At 40.0% G+C, this 17,415-nt stretch overlaps 1 protein-coding gene across 1 annotated transcript in view; it reads left to right on the top strand.

The window, feature by feature from the left end:
- Window positions 1-17,415, top strand: part of LOC135470274 (exportin-4-like) — a 35,083-nt gene that overhangs the window by 2,163 nt on the left and 15,505 nt on the right. Inside the window, exons 3-16 of the mRNA XM_064749116.1 lie at window positions 456-597; window positions 1,780-1,921; window positions 3,044-3,160; window positions 3,695-3,854; window positions 4,730-4,842; window positions 6,506-6,663; window positions 7,577-7,751; window positions 8,887-9,063; window positions 9,871-10,010; window positions 12,148-12,296; window positions 13,385-13,565; window positions 14,780-14,939; window positions 16,438-16,607; window positions 17,215-17,389. Of these exons, the coding sequence (XP_064605186.1) occupies window positions 456-597; window positions 1,780-1,921; window positions 3,044-3,160; window positions 3,695-3,854; window positions 4,730-4,842; window positions 6,506-6,663; window positions 7,577-7,751; window positions 8,887-9,063; window positions 9,871-10,010; window positions 12,148-12,296; window positions 13,385-13,565; window positions 14,780-14,939; window positions 16,438-16,607; window positions 17,215-17,389 (2,159 nt within the window). The remainder of the gene's footprint in view (window positions 1-455; window positions 598-1,779; window positions 1,922-3,043; window positions 3,161-3,694; window positions 3,855-4,729; window positions 4,843-6,505; window positions 6,664-7,576; window positions 7,752-8,886; window positions 9,064-9,870; window positions 10,011-12,147; window positions 12,297-13,384; window positions 13,566-14,779; window positions 14,940-16,437; window positions 16,608-17,214; window positions 17,390-17,415) is intronic.

Raw genomic sequence — 17,415 nt, 5'->3', positions numbered from 1 at the left:
CAGTCTGATCACTATTGCAGGCTATAAATAACTCAGTTCCAGGTACTTTGTCTGTTCATAACTTGAAAGTCCATAACCTGGGCAGGATAGGTAAGGATATATAGACATAAATTTTGAAAAAAATTTAATGGGAAGTATAGTTGCAGTTTTTGAAGTTTTATCATTGGATTTAAGTCAGATCTTGCTTATAAATATATGTAAATGTATGTGTACATAACTGCATGTTAATATGCTCTGAAAAGAATCCTGTAAATTATAAAAGGAGACCCGGGCAAAATATCGGGAAAAATATTTGTGCTTTATTATTTCACTACTTTTTCATGTTTGGTATTAATGATGTCAATATTGAATTTTTCATATTTTTTGATAAATTCACAGACCATATGCTGTGCCATGTCCAAAATGTTAACGATACAGTTTACATACTTTAATAATAACTTTTTTTTTATTGACAGAGACCAGTAAAAATGACTACGTGTTATTCCAAGCTGCTACCACAATAAAGGAGAGCATTATCAGGGAATGGTCACTGCTAGATTCCAGTCAGATTGAATCCCTCAGAGCGTACCTTTTGAGACATATCACACAGAATATCACGTAAGACGGTGCTGGAATGAATGATTGTGGCTTAACTTTGGCAGTATTGCAGCCATGTCATCGAGATACAGTATATATCGTTACGAGTTTGAATAGCATGTTCACTCACATGATTATAAGATATATGAAAAGATACTACATGTATAAAACTGTGAGTATGGTTTTGAGGAAAACAAAGAAAGATGTGCCAAAAAAATGAAGAAAAAAAATTTGATGTATATTTCCTAATTACCCCTCTATTTTATGCATATTTTTCCGTCAGTGGTTTGGAAATATTCAGAAATGCCGTCATCGATGCCGTCATAGGGAACACTGGAACAGCATAGCACTCCCCAATTCAAATTCTTCCCTCCCCTCAACATAGTAGTTTTGACAATTATCACCGTTGATGTCACCACAGCAGGCTACTTATTTGTGGGACTTACCGTTAAGGTCTTAGGAACACTGCAGTTTAAAGACATTTTTACACCCCAAGAAGTTAGCTGAGAAGCTTTTTTTGTACCTGTATATATGTAAGGTCACATCATATACTCTATTGTGACAAATAAAACCCAAGCTTTTTATATGCCGTTTAAGTACTTGTTTTAGTATCTCTAAGTGTAGGTACCTTTCTGGATTTTGTGGCTCATTCATATAAGGTGTCCTGGAGAGAGCGCGTTATAGAGATTGACCAGTGATGTTGTGTGTTAGAACCAACCTCCTTTCGGTTGTAGCTTTATGGCAGGTAGTTTGACAGGGAAGGTCAGGAACACCCAAAACACCACATACACCCACAAAACACCCCCCCCCCCCCACCCACCCCACCTACACCCCTCCATCACCCCCACCCCCCACCTCATCCCCACCCCTCCCACAACACATAGTTTTCACAATCTACACACCTGGCTGTAAATGTAAAAGTGAAACGTTCTTGAATGATGTGAAAAACATGATGTAATTCTTCAACCCTTTTGCACGTTTTTAAGGTGTTTATTCATGCATATTCTGAAGACATTATTTTGTGTTGACTGATAAAATTATATTTTTTGTGAATCCCTGAAACAGACGTATCCAGTAAATGTTGTTTTGTATCCAACTTCAAATTAAATTGTGCATAAATTTCACTGGAAGTTACTGTTTCATATTGGAGAAGTTTGAGAAATTAGGGTATATTGAAACTGTAATTTTCATTTTTGCCTTCAGTTTGCAGAGCTATGTCAGAGAGCAGATATTACAGACTGTCGCCGTGATTCTGAAGAGAGGGACAGTGGAGCTTAAGAGCTCAAACACAGACCGATTGTTTGATGATATCTCCCAGCTCATCAGCAGTGGAAATGTTACGATGGTCAGCAGTCATGTTCTGAATCAGTTTGTTTGTACTGTATGTGAAGAAAGTCATTCATGCCAAGATATTAAAAAAATTGAATAGGCCTGTTCTGAATTACCTCCCTTGCCCTCGAGGTCTCACCTATAAAAGCATGCAGTATGGAGGTTATGTCACAAGAGTGACAAATAATTTCTAGTCAACAGAATGTAAAAAAACATGATATCAGCCTTTGAGAGTCGTATAAATGGTGCGAGATGATATAAAATAATGCCGATGTTTTCCAGTTGAAGTGTGATATATGTATATTTGAGTTCGCTGAAGCTGTCTGTTGGTTTTAATTAGGGCCAGGGTTTTGAAATCACCTTCAAATGGATTAAAAGATACATAACCTTTCTCATGGGCTTTCCAAGTAAATTTACTAATTTAAAATTGTCTTAAATCTATGCCTTCATCTCGCTTATGCTGCTGTAGTTTGGAAATTTGCAAAAATGCACTCTTCAAAGAGAGTGACTTCAAAGGTGGTAATTCAGTGCGGACCTGTTCCTTGCATTTTTATATTTTTTTGATAAATTTGCATTTGATCTCTCAAATTTTTGAAAGTTTACAAAAAAATTTACATTTTTGCCCCTACCTTTATATGCCCTCATTTCTGTAAACAAGGGTACGTGCAAAATTTTATTTGAATCAAAATGAAAACTTGAAATGGCTTTGTCTGTTTTTGAACATTTCTTATATTGATCTGATTTTAAAGGAGTTACCTCCCTTGGTGGTACACGCTTGTGGCTCTTGACCAGAATGCAATACATGTACATGCAGATTGGTTGTAATATCAGACAGCAGCATGTATAGAAGAAATAACTGTTCATATTTTGTATCCAGTAGCATTGACATTAACAATCTTTTGCTTTATAATGAAATTCATTTTCCTGTGAGGTATTTATCGTGGAAAAAATGAAAATGATTTTGTAAATTGTCATTAAATTTATATCAAGTTTTGCTCAAATGTTTTACTGTTTCAAACAAGGAGAAATATGAGTAAAAATGTTATTGTGCACAATTCAATATCATCTTTGTTATTTTCTTGGTTGAGTTCATTTAACTTATTCTGTGTTCATGTTCGTGTTCGTGCCCTGTTTGTAGCAACTGGTAGCCTGTTCAATGTTGATGTCGCTCTTAAATGAGTACTCCACAACAAGTAGGACCAGCTCCGTTGGACTTACTTGGGAATTCCACATGAAGTGTAAACGAATATTTGAGGTAAGAAGTTTTGGTAGCAATCACAACTCACATTAAGTCAAAAAAAAAAAAAAAAAATACCTATAACTTTGTACCTTTATTAGTAAGTTTTTACCTTTATGTTAAGGTGTAACAAAATTCCTACAACCCTGACTGATGTCATGTCTGCCTTTGTACAAAAATGCTAATCTGACCAGAAATATCATTTAAGGGTCAGAGAAAAGTTGGTGTTAAGTCATTTGGCGATGTAAAACATCAATATGTCCTATAAAACTCAGTTTTAATACAGTTAAAATTTGACTGCATTTAATTCAGTGAAAAAAAAATGTAAAAAACAATCATTGATTATGGCCTTTATACTGATGACCACTTTATTTTTTGTTTTTCCATTTAAAAGAGAAATCCTGGTGCGTGTAATAAGCAGATATTGAACATAATTATTGTTATCAGCGTCTATTAAAAGTTTGGTAGCTTCTCCAAAGTTTTAACATGAAACACCAATGAAAAGAACACCTAATACTCACAGCTCTCTTCTCTTTTTTTCCTCCCCTGCAGGAAAATGATCTGAAGCGGGTCTTCCTCTTCTCTTTGAAAGTCCTGCATGAACTAGAGAATCAACCCAGTCCTCTGACACGGGAAAATATGGCTGTCTTTAACCGATTCTTGACAATTACGGAACAAGTCCTTAACTGGGAGTTCACTCCACCTAGAGCTTATATCCTTTTATAACTGCCATGCTCAGTCTGCAAACAATCAACATTTGACCAGTAAGGTTGTAGGTTCAAGTCCAGTCCTGGCTAGTTCAGCAGGGTTTGTTATGTACCGGGTGAATGGCAGTAGTTTGCTGTGGGCAATCTGGTTTCCTCCGCCTTGCACACCTTACTGCTGTCATATGGGTAAAAACTAGCTGAACTTAGATTCAAACTCCAATCAAATAAATCAATTAATTTCACTAATTTCATGTTTTTCTCCTCCATTATATATCCTAAAGGAAGTGTGGATGTTAATAGTTTGGAAGGCATTTTTAGACAAATTCTTGATCTGTTCAAGGTTGAGAACACTTCTGAGGTGTGTGGTGCACATATAAGTGTAACCTGCAAAGAATTATCAAGCTTGTCTGGTTTGTTCAGCATGGCATTCCAGTGAGGCAGCGCTCTAAATACGTATGTCAGTATTGAGACTGACCTGCTGACAAGAAATACCATTATTTGTGATAAACCTGATGTTTAAAGCAAAGTTAGTGCGTACTGTAGAGTTCTTGTTTTAATGAAAGCTTAAGGCCACACCAGTTCCAGTTGTTGTTTTATGGGCAACACACATCTTTATCAAGTGTTGGAGGAAAACTTAAAAATTGTCTAATTTGTGAGGAAATATAAATGGTCCCAGCAATTTTTTCCTGTTGAAGACATACTAACATGATTAGAAAGGTTTGAAAAACAGGAAACATCAAGAGTGGCTAAAGTAAAATGGTGGAATTTCAGTTTTGTTTTTATTCCAGTTTTACATTTTATAATTATCGGCTCACTCTGTGAAAGGCAAAAGAAAATGGGTGTGGCCTAATGCAGCATATATTTCTTTAACCATTTGCACACTTCCGACGAAATGCTGGATGTTTTGAAGGCAACACAAACACCGTACTCAGGCCCTGTGAGTCTTGGAGGGACACAATATTGGATAAAGATCTCCTCCATCTGTGTTTTCAGGTAGGACGTCTCACCAAGGTTGGGCACAATGCTGATGCGAGATGGGGGTTGTTGTGGCTTTCTTGTTTGGGGTATACATGTCTGAAGTGGGTGTACATTTCCACATGTATAAGTATGGGTGATTGTTTTCAGTCAGCTTTTGTCTTTTAGGCATGGAGGGGCCTACTGGTTTGGTAGTGCTCTAGTGCTGCACTTATGGCCCAGGAGCTTCTTACCTTCGTAATAGCTGTGAGTTCAAGTCCAGCTCATGCTGGCTTCCTGTCCTATCAGGATTTGTCTTCCAGCAACCTGCTGATGGTTGTGGGTTAAGCAGACATGATACTGGCTGCTGTTTTTGAAGTGCAATATTTTGTAGTACGGCTCAAAACTCCAATCAAGTATAAAACAAAATAAATGAATTGAATCATTGAAAACACAGTCTCAGTCTTAAACAGGGAATGAGTGAATGAATGAATGAATGAATAAGTGAACGAATGAGTGAATGAATCAAATGAAATTCTCTTCTGTTGGATTTTTCTTGCATTGATACATGCACATGAATACTGTAAATTGTCAACCTTTTCTACGACTAAAGCACTTTTTTAAGGTGGAATTTATACATACCGTTATTAATAATTATGCAAATGATGCTAAGAATGATTTGTTTATGTCATTAAAGATGCAAGCTTCATAAAACTATACAAATTATTTCTCTACACCCATGGTTCTCTCAGAATGTTTCAAAATGTTAATTGCAGAGACAGTTGAAAAGGTTGAAATGGTTAGGATAACTACATATTTTCAGTATTCAAGCCAAGGATAGAGAAATGAGTGAAAAAGTTGAAAACACTTATTTTTCATTTAGAGGCAATCAAGGATTCACAATCTTGTAGTTACAATGTATGTTTGTGCTTATTTTCAGTCAGCACTCGTGATTTAAAAAAAAGTGACTTCAGATGCAAATCGGGGCCACTGTAGAAATCAGGTGCATGGCTTGTATTGGGGGTTAGTCGATTTTCCACTGTTCTTCCCCTAATAGTTGTTTTCAACGAGCTACGATGCTGTCCTAAAACTGTAGCTCGTCAGACTGACAGTGGAAACATAACAACCACCGTATATGCGCATATACCCCCCACCACCCTCCCGGTCCCAGTATGTAGACACCGCTTAGGTGTCTGCCTGCAAGTCGGGAAACCCTGAAACAAACCCGGGTCGAGTCATATCAAAGACTTTTAAGAAAGTACTTGTTGCTGCCTCACTTGGCGCTCAGCACTCAGAGATTAGAGCAAGGAAACATAACTGGCTGGCCTGGTGTCAGTATAATGTGACTGGGTGGGGTGTCATGTCTGGTGTTTTCGGCATGATACTTCAGTAGCGGCAGCAGTTTGGCAACATGGGCTCACTCTGCCACAAGAAGACAGACTATATGTACACACTCCAATAATAACTGGTCATTGTCATATTACTGAAAAATTGTTAAGTACAACGTCAAACCTCAAGCATCCATTTATTCATTCAATATGAATCAACTAACCCCCTAATTGACTAAATACTTTAAAGCTTTATGTTTGTACCCATGTGATACCCATGTTAGAAGGTGTCACAAACTAAATACAGTGTTAAAAAAAAATTGAATTCCATGAATCCTTATTAAATAAGGCTCTGTTTTTCCTCCTGCACACAGATCCACAAGAAGATTCGTCACAACTCTGAGATGGCTCACCATTCCTTACAGTGTATAAGTCAGCTGGCCTCTCTAACAGGGCCGGTGTTTGCTGATGACTCGGCCAAGTCACAGTACCTCGGCACCTTCCTAACCAGCTTTCTCACCATGCTCACCAGGTATGTAGACAGTAGCAACCTTTTTAACCAGCCCATTAATGATCTTCATTTCTGTGGCTGTGTCAGTTAGTTGGTGCATGGGGTAAAAATCTCAAGAAAATTATGTAAAGCTGATAAAATTTTGTATGCATTGTGTTACTACTAATGTTATCATGTCGTTGATTTTTCAGGTCCATTTGCTTGATTTTGTTCATTTTTACCAAATTTGACAAATTTTGGATTTATTAAATTTTCGTGGGTGTAAATATTACACTGTGATCAGGTCTGAACTACCTGGTATATGTGTCTGTGTGTGTTAATACTCCTTACTTCTACATAAGAGGGTAGGGGTGGGGCCTCTTACCACTGCAATCGCTGTGAGTCCAGCTCATGCTGGCCTCCTCTCCAGGCATATGTGGGAATGTCTGCCGGCAACCTGTGAAATGTTTCCTCCTGGTCGAGCTCCTCGGTTTCCTCCTACCATAATGCCAGCTCATGCTGGCCTCCTCTCCAGGCATACTTGGGAATGTCTGCCAGCAACCTATGGAATGTTTCCACCTGGTCGAGCTCCTCGGTTTCCTCCTACCATAATGCCAGCTCATCCTGGCCTCCTCTCCAGGCATATGTGGGAATGTCTGCCAGCAACCTGTGGAATGTTTCCTCTTGGTCGAGCTCCTCGGTTTCCTCCTACCATAGTGCCATGAATGCTGGCCACCGTTGCATAAGTGAAATATTCTGGAGTAAGGTGTAAAATTGCATTCAAATAAATATGAATCATAATGTCTTGTTCAATCGTACCTGCTCTATCCTCAATCCTGTACTTTGGACTTATTTTGTTCTCTGATTCTTCTCGTTTTATTTGACGGTTGATTTGCCTTAGAAGAAAAAAAATTGACATAAGAACTCTGTTCAAAATTGTTCTGTTTTTTCTCAGCATTGAACTACACGATTACGAGTCCCTGGGAATCTCAACAGCGTGCAAGAACCTGGTGGTTATGTTCCCTCCCCGCTGCTGGCTGGCCTTGCCCCCAGAGGTCATGGAAACATACATTCGTCACATGACCCAGTTGACCTGTACCCTGGGGCGACATGCAGCACAGGAGGAAGCTGTGAGTTGTCATAACAACGACCTTGGATATGGGAGGGTGCATTGTAATGGTAGAAATGAAGGCTCGGAAAATTTTTTTTTCTTCAAATGGTAACTGTGTTAGATTGAAAGTGAGACTTGATGAATTGGAAATATGGAAATGACCACACGAAGAAAGTTTGAAAATATAACCCATTCTTTCAGTGCAGTCCTGTTATTGCAACATCAGGGCTTGATAAAGTCAATTCTTAAGACCCTCTGTGGGAAATGTCCTAAAAATGTATTTTATGTCAGGGGCCAATGTTGTGGAATTGCTGTGTGAGAAAGATGGTAGTATTGTTTTGAAGTGATTTTATTGTTTTGGAAAAGTTATACCCCAGGAGTCAGTTTGACACTTTCTCGGGTTTTGGATCATGCCAAGGTAACGCTTTATCCATGGCTAAAGAATGCTTATGCAAATACATGTTTATCCAGTGCAAAAATAGCTAGGACAAGTTTAGTTTTGCCAAACCTTGAAGGTTTGGTAACTATCCAGCAAGTCAAATAACCTCACGTTATTTCATAGTACAGTTAAGAGTCTGTTTACAATTTATTTATTTGGTAGACCAACAGACCAAAATCCACTTACTGGCGTGATAATAGAGTCATACATTTGCATAAATGATAATTTATGAAGAGTACAGAGAAAATTAAAATTGAATGATATAGAAAAGCTAGAATGTGTTAAAATTATTGTTGATGCATCTGGGTATATTAAGAATGTTGATTTAGTGTAAACATCTATTATCAGTTGTACAAGCTGAGGATCAGTTGTACAAGCTGAGGATCAGTTGTACAAGCTGAGGTTCAGTTGTACAACCAGAGGATCAGTTGTACAAGCTGAGGTTCAGTTGTACAAGCTGAGGATCAGTTATACAAGCTGAGGATCAGTTGTACAAGCTGAGGATCAGTGGTACAAGCTGAGGATCAGTGGAACAAGCTGAGGATCAGTTATACAAGCTGAGGATCAGTGGTACAAGCTGAGGATCAGTGGAACAAGCTGAGAATCAGTTGTACAAGCTGAGGATCAGTGGTACAAGCTGAGAATCAGTGGTACAGGCTGAGGATAAGTTGTACAAGCTGAGGATCAGCTGCATGTGCTGTGTATGTTATTACAGATGCACAGAGACAATACAATCTACATGGAAGCGTATGAGAAGATCCTGGAGTCCTGGATGCATCTCTTGTCAGACCTCACCAGTCTGTCTCCTGACTTCACCTCACCCTGTGTCAAGAGCATGTTTGACAGCTATCTACAGTGCCATCTCAGTGCTCCAGAGGGGGTGCGCAATCAGGTATGCAAATGAGGTGGGAGCTTGCAAGTAAACAGATGTAATGTAGTTTATTTATTTGATTGGTGTTTTACCGTACTCAAGAATGTTTCACTTATACAACGGCGACCAGCATTATGGTGGGAGGATACCGGGCAGAGCCCAGGGGAAACCCACGACCATCCGCAGGTTGCTGGCAGACCTTCCCACATACGGCCGGAGAGGAAGCCAGCATGAGCTGGACTTGAACTCACATCGACCGCATTGGTGAGAGACTCCTGGATCATTACGCTGCACTAGCGCGCTAACCAATCGAGCCATGGAGGCCCTTGTAATGTAATGTCAAAAGACTTAAATGTCCAGCATAGAGAGTACAACCAGAGCGGCAGTGACAATGTTTTACCAGGATGACAGTCGACTACTAAAACAACACAAGTCTATGACTACATGTACACAAGTCCAATTTTGCTGTCTTGTCAAATGTTGGTTCTTGCTATTTCAATGCTTTTCTCAGTTGGTTTATCAGGCACATGAGGCAGGTTATCAGACACAGGTCAACTTTGATCTGTGTTGTGTTATCACAGTCTGATGTCAGGGAGAACAGAACAGCACTATGTCAGATTATCATTAAAACTTGATTCATTATGCATAACCCATCGGACTCTTCCGAAAAAAAGAAAAAGCCAGTTCCCTACTGGCTTACCCTTTTTTTCGGAGAGGGTAGATTTTCGCAAAAGATAGAATTTTTAAGCATGGCAATAGGAACTGACCCCCTGTACTTGTAGCTCTGTGAGGCTTAGTGCTTCAGGGTATTTGGCTTTTCTGTTACAGCTGACCTCTGGTACTGATGCGGAGGATGAGGAGATTAATGAACTGGAGGAAGATGATCGAGAAAAGTTCAGTGATCAACTGTGTAGTGTGGGACTGTTTGGGCGGGCTGTGACTGACCACTCTGTCTCAATATTAGCCAGGTATGAAGTCTTGACTTATGATCAACTGTGTAATGTGGGACAGTTTGAGTGGGCTGTGACTGACCACTCTGTCTCAATATTAGCCAGGTATGAAGTCTTGAGTTATGATCAACTGTGTAATGTGGGACAGTTTGGGCAGACTGTGACCATCCACTCTGTCTCAATATTAGCCAGGTATGAAGTCTTGAGTGATGATCAACATGGTAATGTGAGACTGCTTGGGTGGGCTGTGACTGATCACTCTGTCTCAATATTAGCCAGGTATGAAGTCTTGAGTTATGATCAACATGGTAATGTGAGACTGCTTGGGTGGGCTGTGACTGATAACTCTGTCTCAATATTAGCCAGGTATGAAGTCTTGAGTGATGATCAACTGTGTAATGTGGGACAGTTTGGGCAGACTGTGACCATCCAATCTGTCTCAATATTAGCCAGGTATGAAGTCTTGAGTTATGATCAACTGTGTAATATGGGACAGTTTGGGCAGACTGTGACCATGCACTCTGTCTCAATATTAGCCAGGTATGAAGTCTTGAGTGATGATCAACTTGGTAATGTGGGACAGTTTGAGTGGGCTGTGACTGACCACTCTGTCTCAATATTAGCCAGGTATGAAGTCTTGAGTGATGATCACTTGTGTAATGTGGGACAGTTTGGGCAGACTGTGACCATCCACTCTGTCTCAATATTAGCCAGGTATGAAGTCTTGAGTGATGATCAACTGTGTAATGTGGGACAGTTTGAGTGGGCTGTGACTGACCACTCTGTCTCAATATTAGCCAGGTATGAAGTCTTGAGTTATGATCAACTTGGTAATGTGGGACAGTTTGGGTGGGCTGTGACTTACCACTCTGTCTCAATATTAGCCAGGTATGAAGTCTTGAGTGATGATCAACTGTGTAATGTGGGACAGTTTGGGCAGACTGTGACCATCCACTCTGTCTCAATATTAGCCAGGTATGAAGTCTTGAGTTATGATCAACTGTGTAATGTGGGACAGTTTGGGCAGACTGTGACCATCCACTCTGTCTCAATATTAGCCAGGTATGAAGTCTTGAGTTATGATCAACTGTGTAATGTGGGACAGTTTGGGCAGGCTGTGTCTCCATCTCAATATTAGCCAGGTATGAAGTCTTGAGTGATGATCAACTGTGTAATGTTGGACAGTTTGGGCAGACTGTGACTCCATCTCAATATTAGCCAGGTATGAAGTCTTGAGTTATGATCAACTGTGTAATGTGGGACAGTTTGAGTGGGCTGTGACTAACCACTCTGTCTCAATATTAGCCAGGTATGAAGTCTTGAGTTATGATCAACTGTGTAATGTGGGACAGTTTGAGTGGGCTGTGACTGACCACTCTGTCTCAATATTAGCCAGGTATGAAGTCTTGAGTGATGATCACTTTGGTAATGTGGGACAGTTTGGGCAGACTGTGACCATGCACTCTGTCTCAATATTAGCCAGGTATGAAGTCTTGAGTTATGATCAACTGTGTAATGTGGGACAGTTTGGGCAGACTGTGACCATCCAATCTGTCTCAATATTAGCCAGGTATGAAGTCTTGAGTTATGATCAACTGTGTAATGTGGGACAGTTTGGGCAGACTGTGACCATCCACTCTGTCTCAATATTAGCCAGGTATGAAGTCTTGAGTGATGATCAACTTGGTAATGTGGGACAGTTTGGGCAGACTGTGACCATGCACTCTGTCTCAATATTAGCCAGGTACGAAGTCTTGAGTGATGATCACCTTGGTAATGTGGGACAGTTTGGGCGGACTGTGACTGACCACTCTGTCTCAATATTAGCCAGGTGTGAAGTCTTGAGTTATGATCAACTTGGTAATGTGGGACAGTTTGAGTGGGCTGTGACTGACCACTCAGTCTCAATATTAGCCAGGTATGAAGTCTTGAGTGATGATCAACTGTGTAATGTGGGACAGTTTGGGCAGGCTGTGACTCCATCTCAATATTAGCCAGGTATGAAGTCTTGTTTATATCATTGTCAGCTGTTTAATGTAGTTGTTTTGCTGTTCAAAGCAACCCTAAGCTTACAGGTAAGTCAGAATCAACCATCTAACGATACAATCTGTTCAGACTCAACTCCTACATTCTCTCTTACCTTTGACTCCTGAAGACTTCTTGAGGACCGCGTCCATCGGCTGCATGGTCAGTTGCAGCGTTTACAACAACACCATGGCAGACTGGCCAATGGTCAAGAGCACGTGGACATGACGATAATCAACACTCTGAATGAAGACCTGCATTGGCTGGTGCTTATATCAGGTTTGTGTGTATGGTCTGTAAGAATCAGTGCAACAGGAGATGCTATGTTTTGGCCGGGTACATGTAGACCAAGTGCAGAATGTTTACTGGTCATAATTTTTATATACTGTAATTCTTCAACTTTTTTTTGCTTGTTTACAAGGCGTTTATTCGAGAAATTTTGAAGGCATTATTTTGTGTAGACTGATAGAATCATACTTTTCGTGAAGCCTTGAGTTGACAAACCCAGCAATGCAGTTTTTTTTTTCTAAATCAAATTTAAATTTATTTATTTATTTGATTGATGTTTTACGCCATACTCAAGAATATTTCACTTATACAATGGCGGCCAGCATTATGGTGAGTGGAAACCAGGCAGAGCTCGGGGGAAATCCAGGACCATCAGCAGGTTGCTGACAGACCTTCCCACTTACATCAAATTAAAAAGACACATAACCTACACTGAAAGTGGCTCTTTCATGTGCAGAAGGGTTGAGGGATTAGGATATATTTTAAATGTGAAGAAAACTTCAATTTGTTACTTAGTGTCTAAGTTGTAAAAGTTTTAAGATTTGGTATCAGTATGAACTGCTATTCATCATTTTTCTGATTAATGTCTTGGATTATTATGTATCATAACATTTATCTATGATAACAATACTTTACAGTGTTTGACTTGGTACGTTTCCCACCAATGTGGTCGCTGCGAGTTCAAGTCCAGCTCATGCTGGCTTCCTCTCCGGACGTACGTGGGAAGGTCTCTCAGCAACCTGCGAATGGTTGTGGGTTTCCCCCGGGCTGTGCCGGGTTTCCACCCACCATAATGCTGGCCGCCGTCGTATAAGTGAAATATTCTTGAGTACGGCGTAAAACACCAATCAAATAAATAAATAAATAAATAAATGGTACTTTTCCTGGTAATTCTACAAGAACTGGTTGAAAGAAAATTCAAGTGAAGAGGTAAAATGTTTATACCCTGCCAGACTCCAACCTTGACCCCATGCAGGTTATAATTAGGGGGGTAACATTATAAGATGATTAGCATTACGTTTGAAATTCTGCACACCATACCCACTTCAATCCACGTACCTCGCTTTCCTCTTGCCTAGCACATGTATTAACTGTGGAAGCTGAGGGGGAGACTCCCATGATCCCTGCTCCTATCATGGAGTACTCAATCAGCATGTCCTCAAAGGTGGATCTGACAACGACCCTGAAGGTGCTGGCATCGCCCAGTGAGCGGGTGGAGAGCATTCCTGGGGGCGACCAGACAACAGACCCTGTCGTCAGGTGAGCTCTGCTGTTTAGTTCCCCCAACTCAGGATTTGTCAGGAAAATGTAGTTATTTCTCTTGTGTGTGTTTTTTTGACGTTCAGTTTATAATGGTGAGTATGAATGAAGTAAACCTGTGCTGTTATGAAACATATAGTCATATTAAACATGATAATTCTTCATCATTTTGTGATGAGTACTACATAACCTGTAAATTGTCTTCATGAATAAATTTAATTTGTAAGTTTTAGGATCCAGTTTTTGCATCTGTAGTATTTGATTTTTGAAATTATAAAAATGACCAGTTGTGTAGAGGTAATATCCTTTACAGGGCTGAAAGAAAGTAGCATTTTACCATCTTTACAGATCCATTATTTGCACATTTCACTGATTTCACACAGATTTCTCTCTCATTTTCTCACTGTTTATCTAGCCTTGGGGACACAAATATATAACGGGCCACCAAATTTGGTATTGACAAAGGGTCCTCCATGGCTCAGTCGGTTAGCGCGCTAGCGCAGCGTAAAGACCCAGAAGCCTCTCACCAATGCGGTCGCTGTGAGTTCAAGTCCAGCTCATGCTGGCTTCCTCTCCGGCCGTAAGTGGGAAGGTCTGCCAACAACCTGTGGATGGTTGTGGGTTTCCCCCCGGGCTGTGCCCGGTTTCCTCCCACCATAATGCTGGCCGCCGTCGTATAAGTGAAATATTCTTGAGTACGGCGTAAAACACCAATCAAATAAATAAATAAATAAATGGTATTGACAAAATGAACATTCACGCATCGGTTACATGGAGTGTGATTGTGCAGACCAATAAATTGGTTACACCACCGTGTCCCCCGGAATGTTCCCATTAATGCAGCGATTGAAATGAGTAGCGCTCTACAGGTATTTTGAAGCTACCCACACCAGGTTGCCCTTCAGGGCCTCTTAGTATTGAAAAGTATCTTTGGATGGAATTACCGATTTTCCAGCCTTCTTGATGGTTAAGCTATGACCTTTGAAAATTACAACATGAAGAGATGGATGAACTTCCACCCACACGGTGACACATTTGCGTGCATCACTCAGGTCAGAGTTTGTTAGTAACTTGCCAAAGGTCAGGGGTTTACCCCAAGCACTGCGGTTTCCTCTACCCATAAAACTGACTGTATTAAAGTGATCTGATTTTTAGAGTGGCATTAAACAACAATAAAATGAATATGTAAGTAAGTCAAATTTCCCTTTCCTCAGGTTGATCTCTGCCGTATTCCGGCTGTGTGAGGTGGAGAAGAGAGCCGTGGATGCTCAGCTCTCCTGTTACCTCAGCCCTCAGGTCAGCCAGACCACCATGTGGTTCCTACGCAGATGGACCCGCAGTTATCTGTTACCAGATGAAAATTACTACAGTCAGGTAACTTTTTATGAAGGTCTCTACTAACATGCCTAAAAAAGTTGAGTAAATTATTTTACTCATGCATTTCTCTTGAATACTGCCTTAGTGTTGTACCTAAAATTTCGTTCACGACATAGTTACTCATTTTGTCAGATTTTGAAAATTCTATTGATCTTAAAAAACTGTTTTGAGGATTGTTTTGAAGGTAGGATGATATCTCGCTCTGGAATTGGTTGGCCATGATTCCTCGTTCAGCATGCTGTCTAAATCATCACATTCACTAATCGGGAACTCAGTTATGTCACCTGTGCTGTTCGTAAAAGTGTCAGCTGTACGCAAGAAAAAAACAGGTTTAAATCCAAACATTTGACGAGTTTATCTTCTTACGGATTATGATGAGGGCGGCACACTCAAATTGAAAATGGTTGTTAGCACAGATTGGCTTGCTGCCTTTGTGTTATTTGTGACAGTATATATGTAGTCTATTTATAAATAACTAGGTGATATGAAGTGATGAAAACAGAATTACTGTAGGTTTAAAGGAGAAATGTTTTTATAATTTACATCTGCGACATAGTGTTGAGAGAACAAATGAGCAGCAGTTACTTTGTTCTTCTCCTTGGTCAGGGAATTTGTTAGATTGTGTTCAATTTGGTTTATAAAGTTTTTGGCCAATCATAGGGTTGCAGTGGCCACCCATAGTACACAAATAGCCAATCGTCTGTATCAAAGACCAAGGTGAAATTTGCATATCAAAGACCAAGAATGTTAAGACCCCTTAGCTCAACATTGCCTCAGCCATTCACAGGGTTACAGTTGTCATCCATAATGCATGGATTTTCAAATGCAGTTTGCGATTTACGTATCAAAGTTTACTATAAATTTCTTCACGATCTCCCCACAGTATCTATTAATACCACCTCAATGATGTACGGGGCCTCCGTGGCTCAGTCGGTTAGCGCGCTAGCGCAGCGTAGTGACCCAGAAGCCTCTCACCAATGCGGTCGCTGTGAGTTCAAGACCAGCTCATGTTGGCTTCCTCTCCGGCCGTACGTGGGAAGGTCTGACAGCAACCTGCGGATGGTCGTGGGTTTCCCCCGGGCTGTGCCTGGTTTCCACCCACCATAATGCTGGCCGCCGTCGTATAAGTGAAATATTCTTGAGTACGGCGTAAAACAACAATCAAATCAATGATGTAAAACTCCATAAAGTAGGAAGTCACTGCTCTGCAATCCTTACACATACGATAAACAGTCACAGTTGTAATAGTAAAATAATTTTGGTCTTTCTTGTTGATTTAATGGCAAGATCTTAGCACCATCTAATTAGAGAATAATACCTGTGTGTGGCAGTGTCAGTCATTCTACTTTATTTTGGTTTAGAGGTCAATATTTGAAGGTATCACATCACTTGACATGAGCATTATGCAGTTTTACAAACTGATCAGTTAGGTGAGATACCTAAATCCATTGTTAGAATTTGGCTTTCAATGAATCCATTCTTCTTTACCCTGCAGATCAGCATGACTTTGTCAGCAGCTTTTGGCCGTCACACAGAAGGGGGGCAGTGGACGGTGGGGTACCTGCTGGACAAGATACTCTCTAACCTGTCTGTGTGGGCAGGAGAAGAAGCCCTGATGAATGACACCTTACAGCTATTGGTTGCTTTGGTTGATAATCGAGCCAGGTAAGGTCAAAGGAAAAAAAAAAAACAGTTATTCCAATTTTATTTATAAAAAAGTGTCTTTGAACATTTTCCTCAGGGTTCATGATGGAAGAATGTTCATTTGATTGTGGTTTTGTACTTCTCTTTTTTATCCCACACTTTCATGAAGACTGAGGGAAATTTACTTGCCTGTGAACTATTTGAGTGAACTATTGCCTCCCACTTTTTTGATTTTTGATATAATTTTGTGTGGGGTAGGAAGCAATTGTTTATTTTAAGCCCATGTTGTCCTCGAATCCACTGCAACCTCACCAAATTCTCATCCAGACTTTCATTGAATCTGACATCCTTTTAAAAGAGAACCATTTTATCTGTGTGGTTTATAGTTTTCTTATACCTTAATTGTTAACCTTCTGGAAGCATTAAATATATATTAGTTATCTTAAGTCAAAATTCTGTTTACCATGTTTAGATAGTGAGATTGTAGATGTGGGTAAGCTTATAGGATTTAAAGTTGTTAAATAGCTACCTGTTCTCATTCTTTATTGACATTTTATAGTTTTCTCCAATTTTAATCCTATCAAATTTATTTTAAATAATTCTGATTGGCTTCGTCTGTCCATTGTAGGTGCAATACAGCCTTAAAGTGCCAAAGTTTATGGACAATTGCCAAACAAGAGTCAACCAATCAGACGCCATTTGACATCCTTCCATCATCCTCCAAGCGGTACTTGTTAAAAGCCTTGGTACTGGCCGGTTCAGGGTCTCTTGAACCTCATATTAAAGAAGAATACTGGAAAGTGGTATGTGTTAAAACTACCCCTTTGAC

The sequence above is a fragment of the Liolophura sinensis genome, chromosome 1 (assembly GCF_032854445.1).
Source record: "Liolophura sinensis isolate JHLJ2023 chromosome 1, CUHK_Ljap_v2, whole genome shotgun sequence".
NCBI classification, from domain to species: domain Eukaryota; kingdom Metazoa; phylum Mollusca; class Polyplacophora; order Chitonida; family Chitonidae; genus Liolophura; species Liolophura sinensis.
Note: the sequence above shows the minus strand (reverse complement) of the source record. Positions and strands in the feature narration are given on the sequence as shown.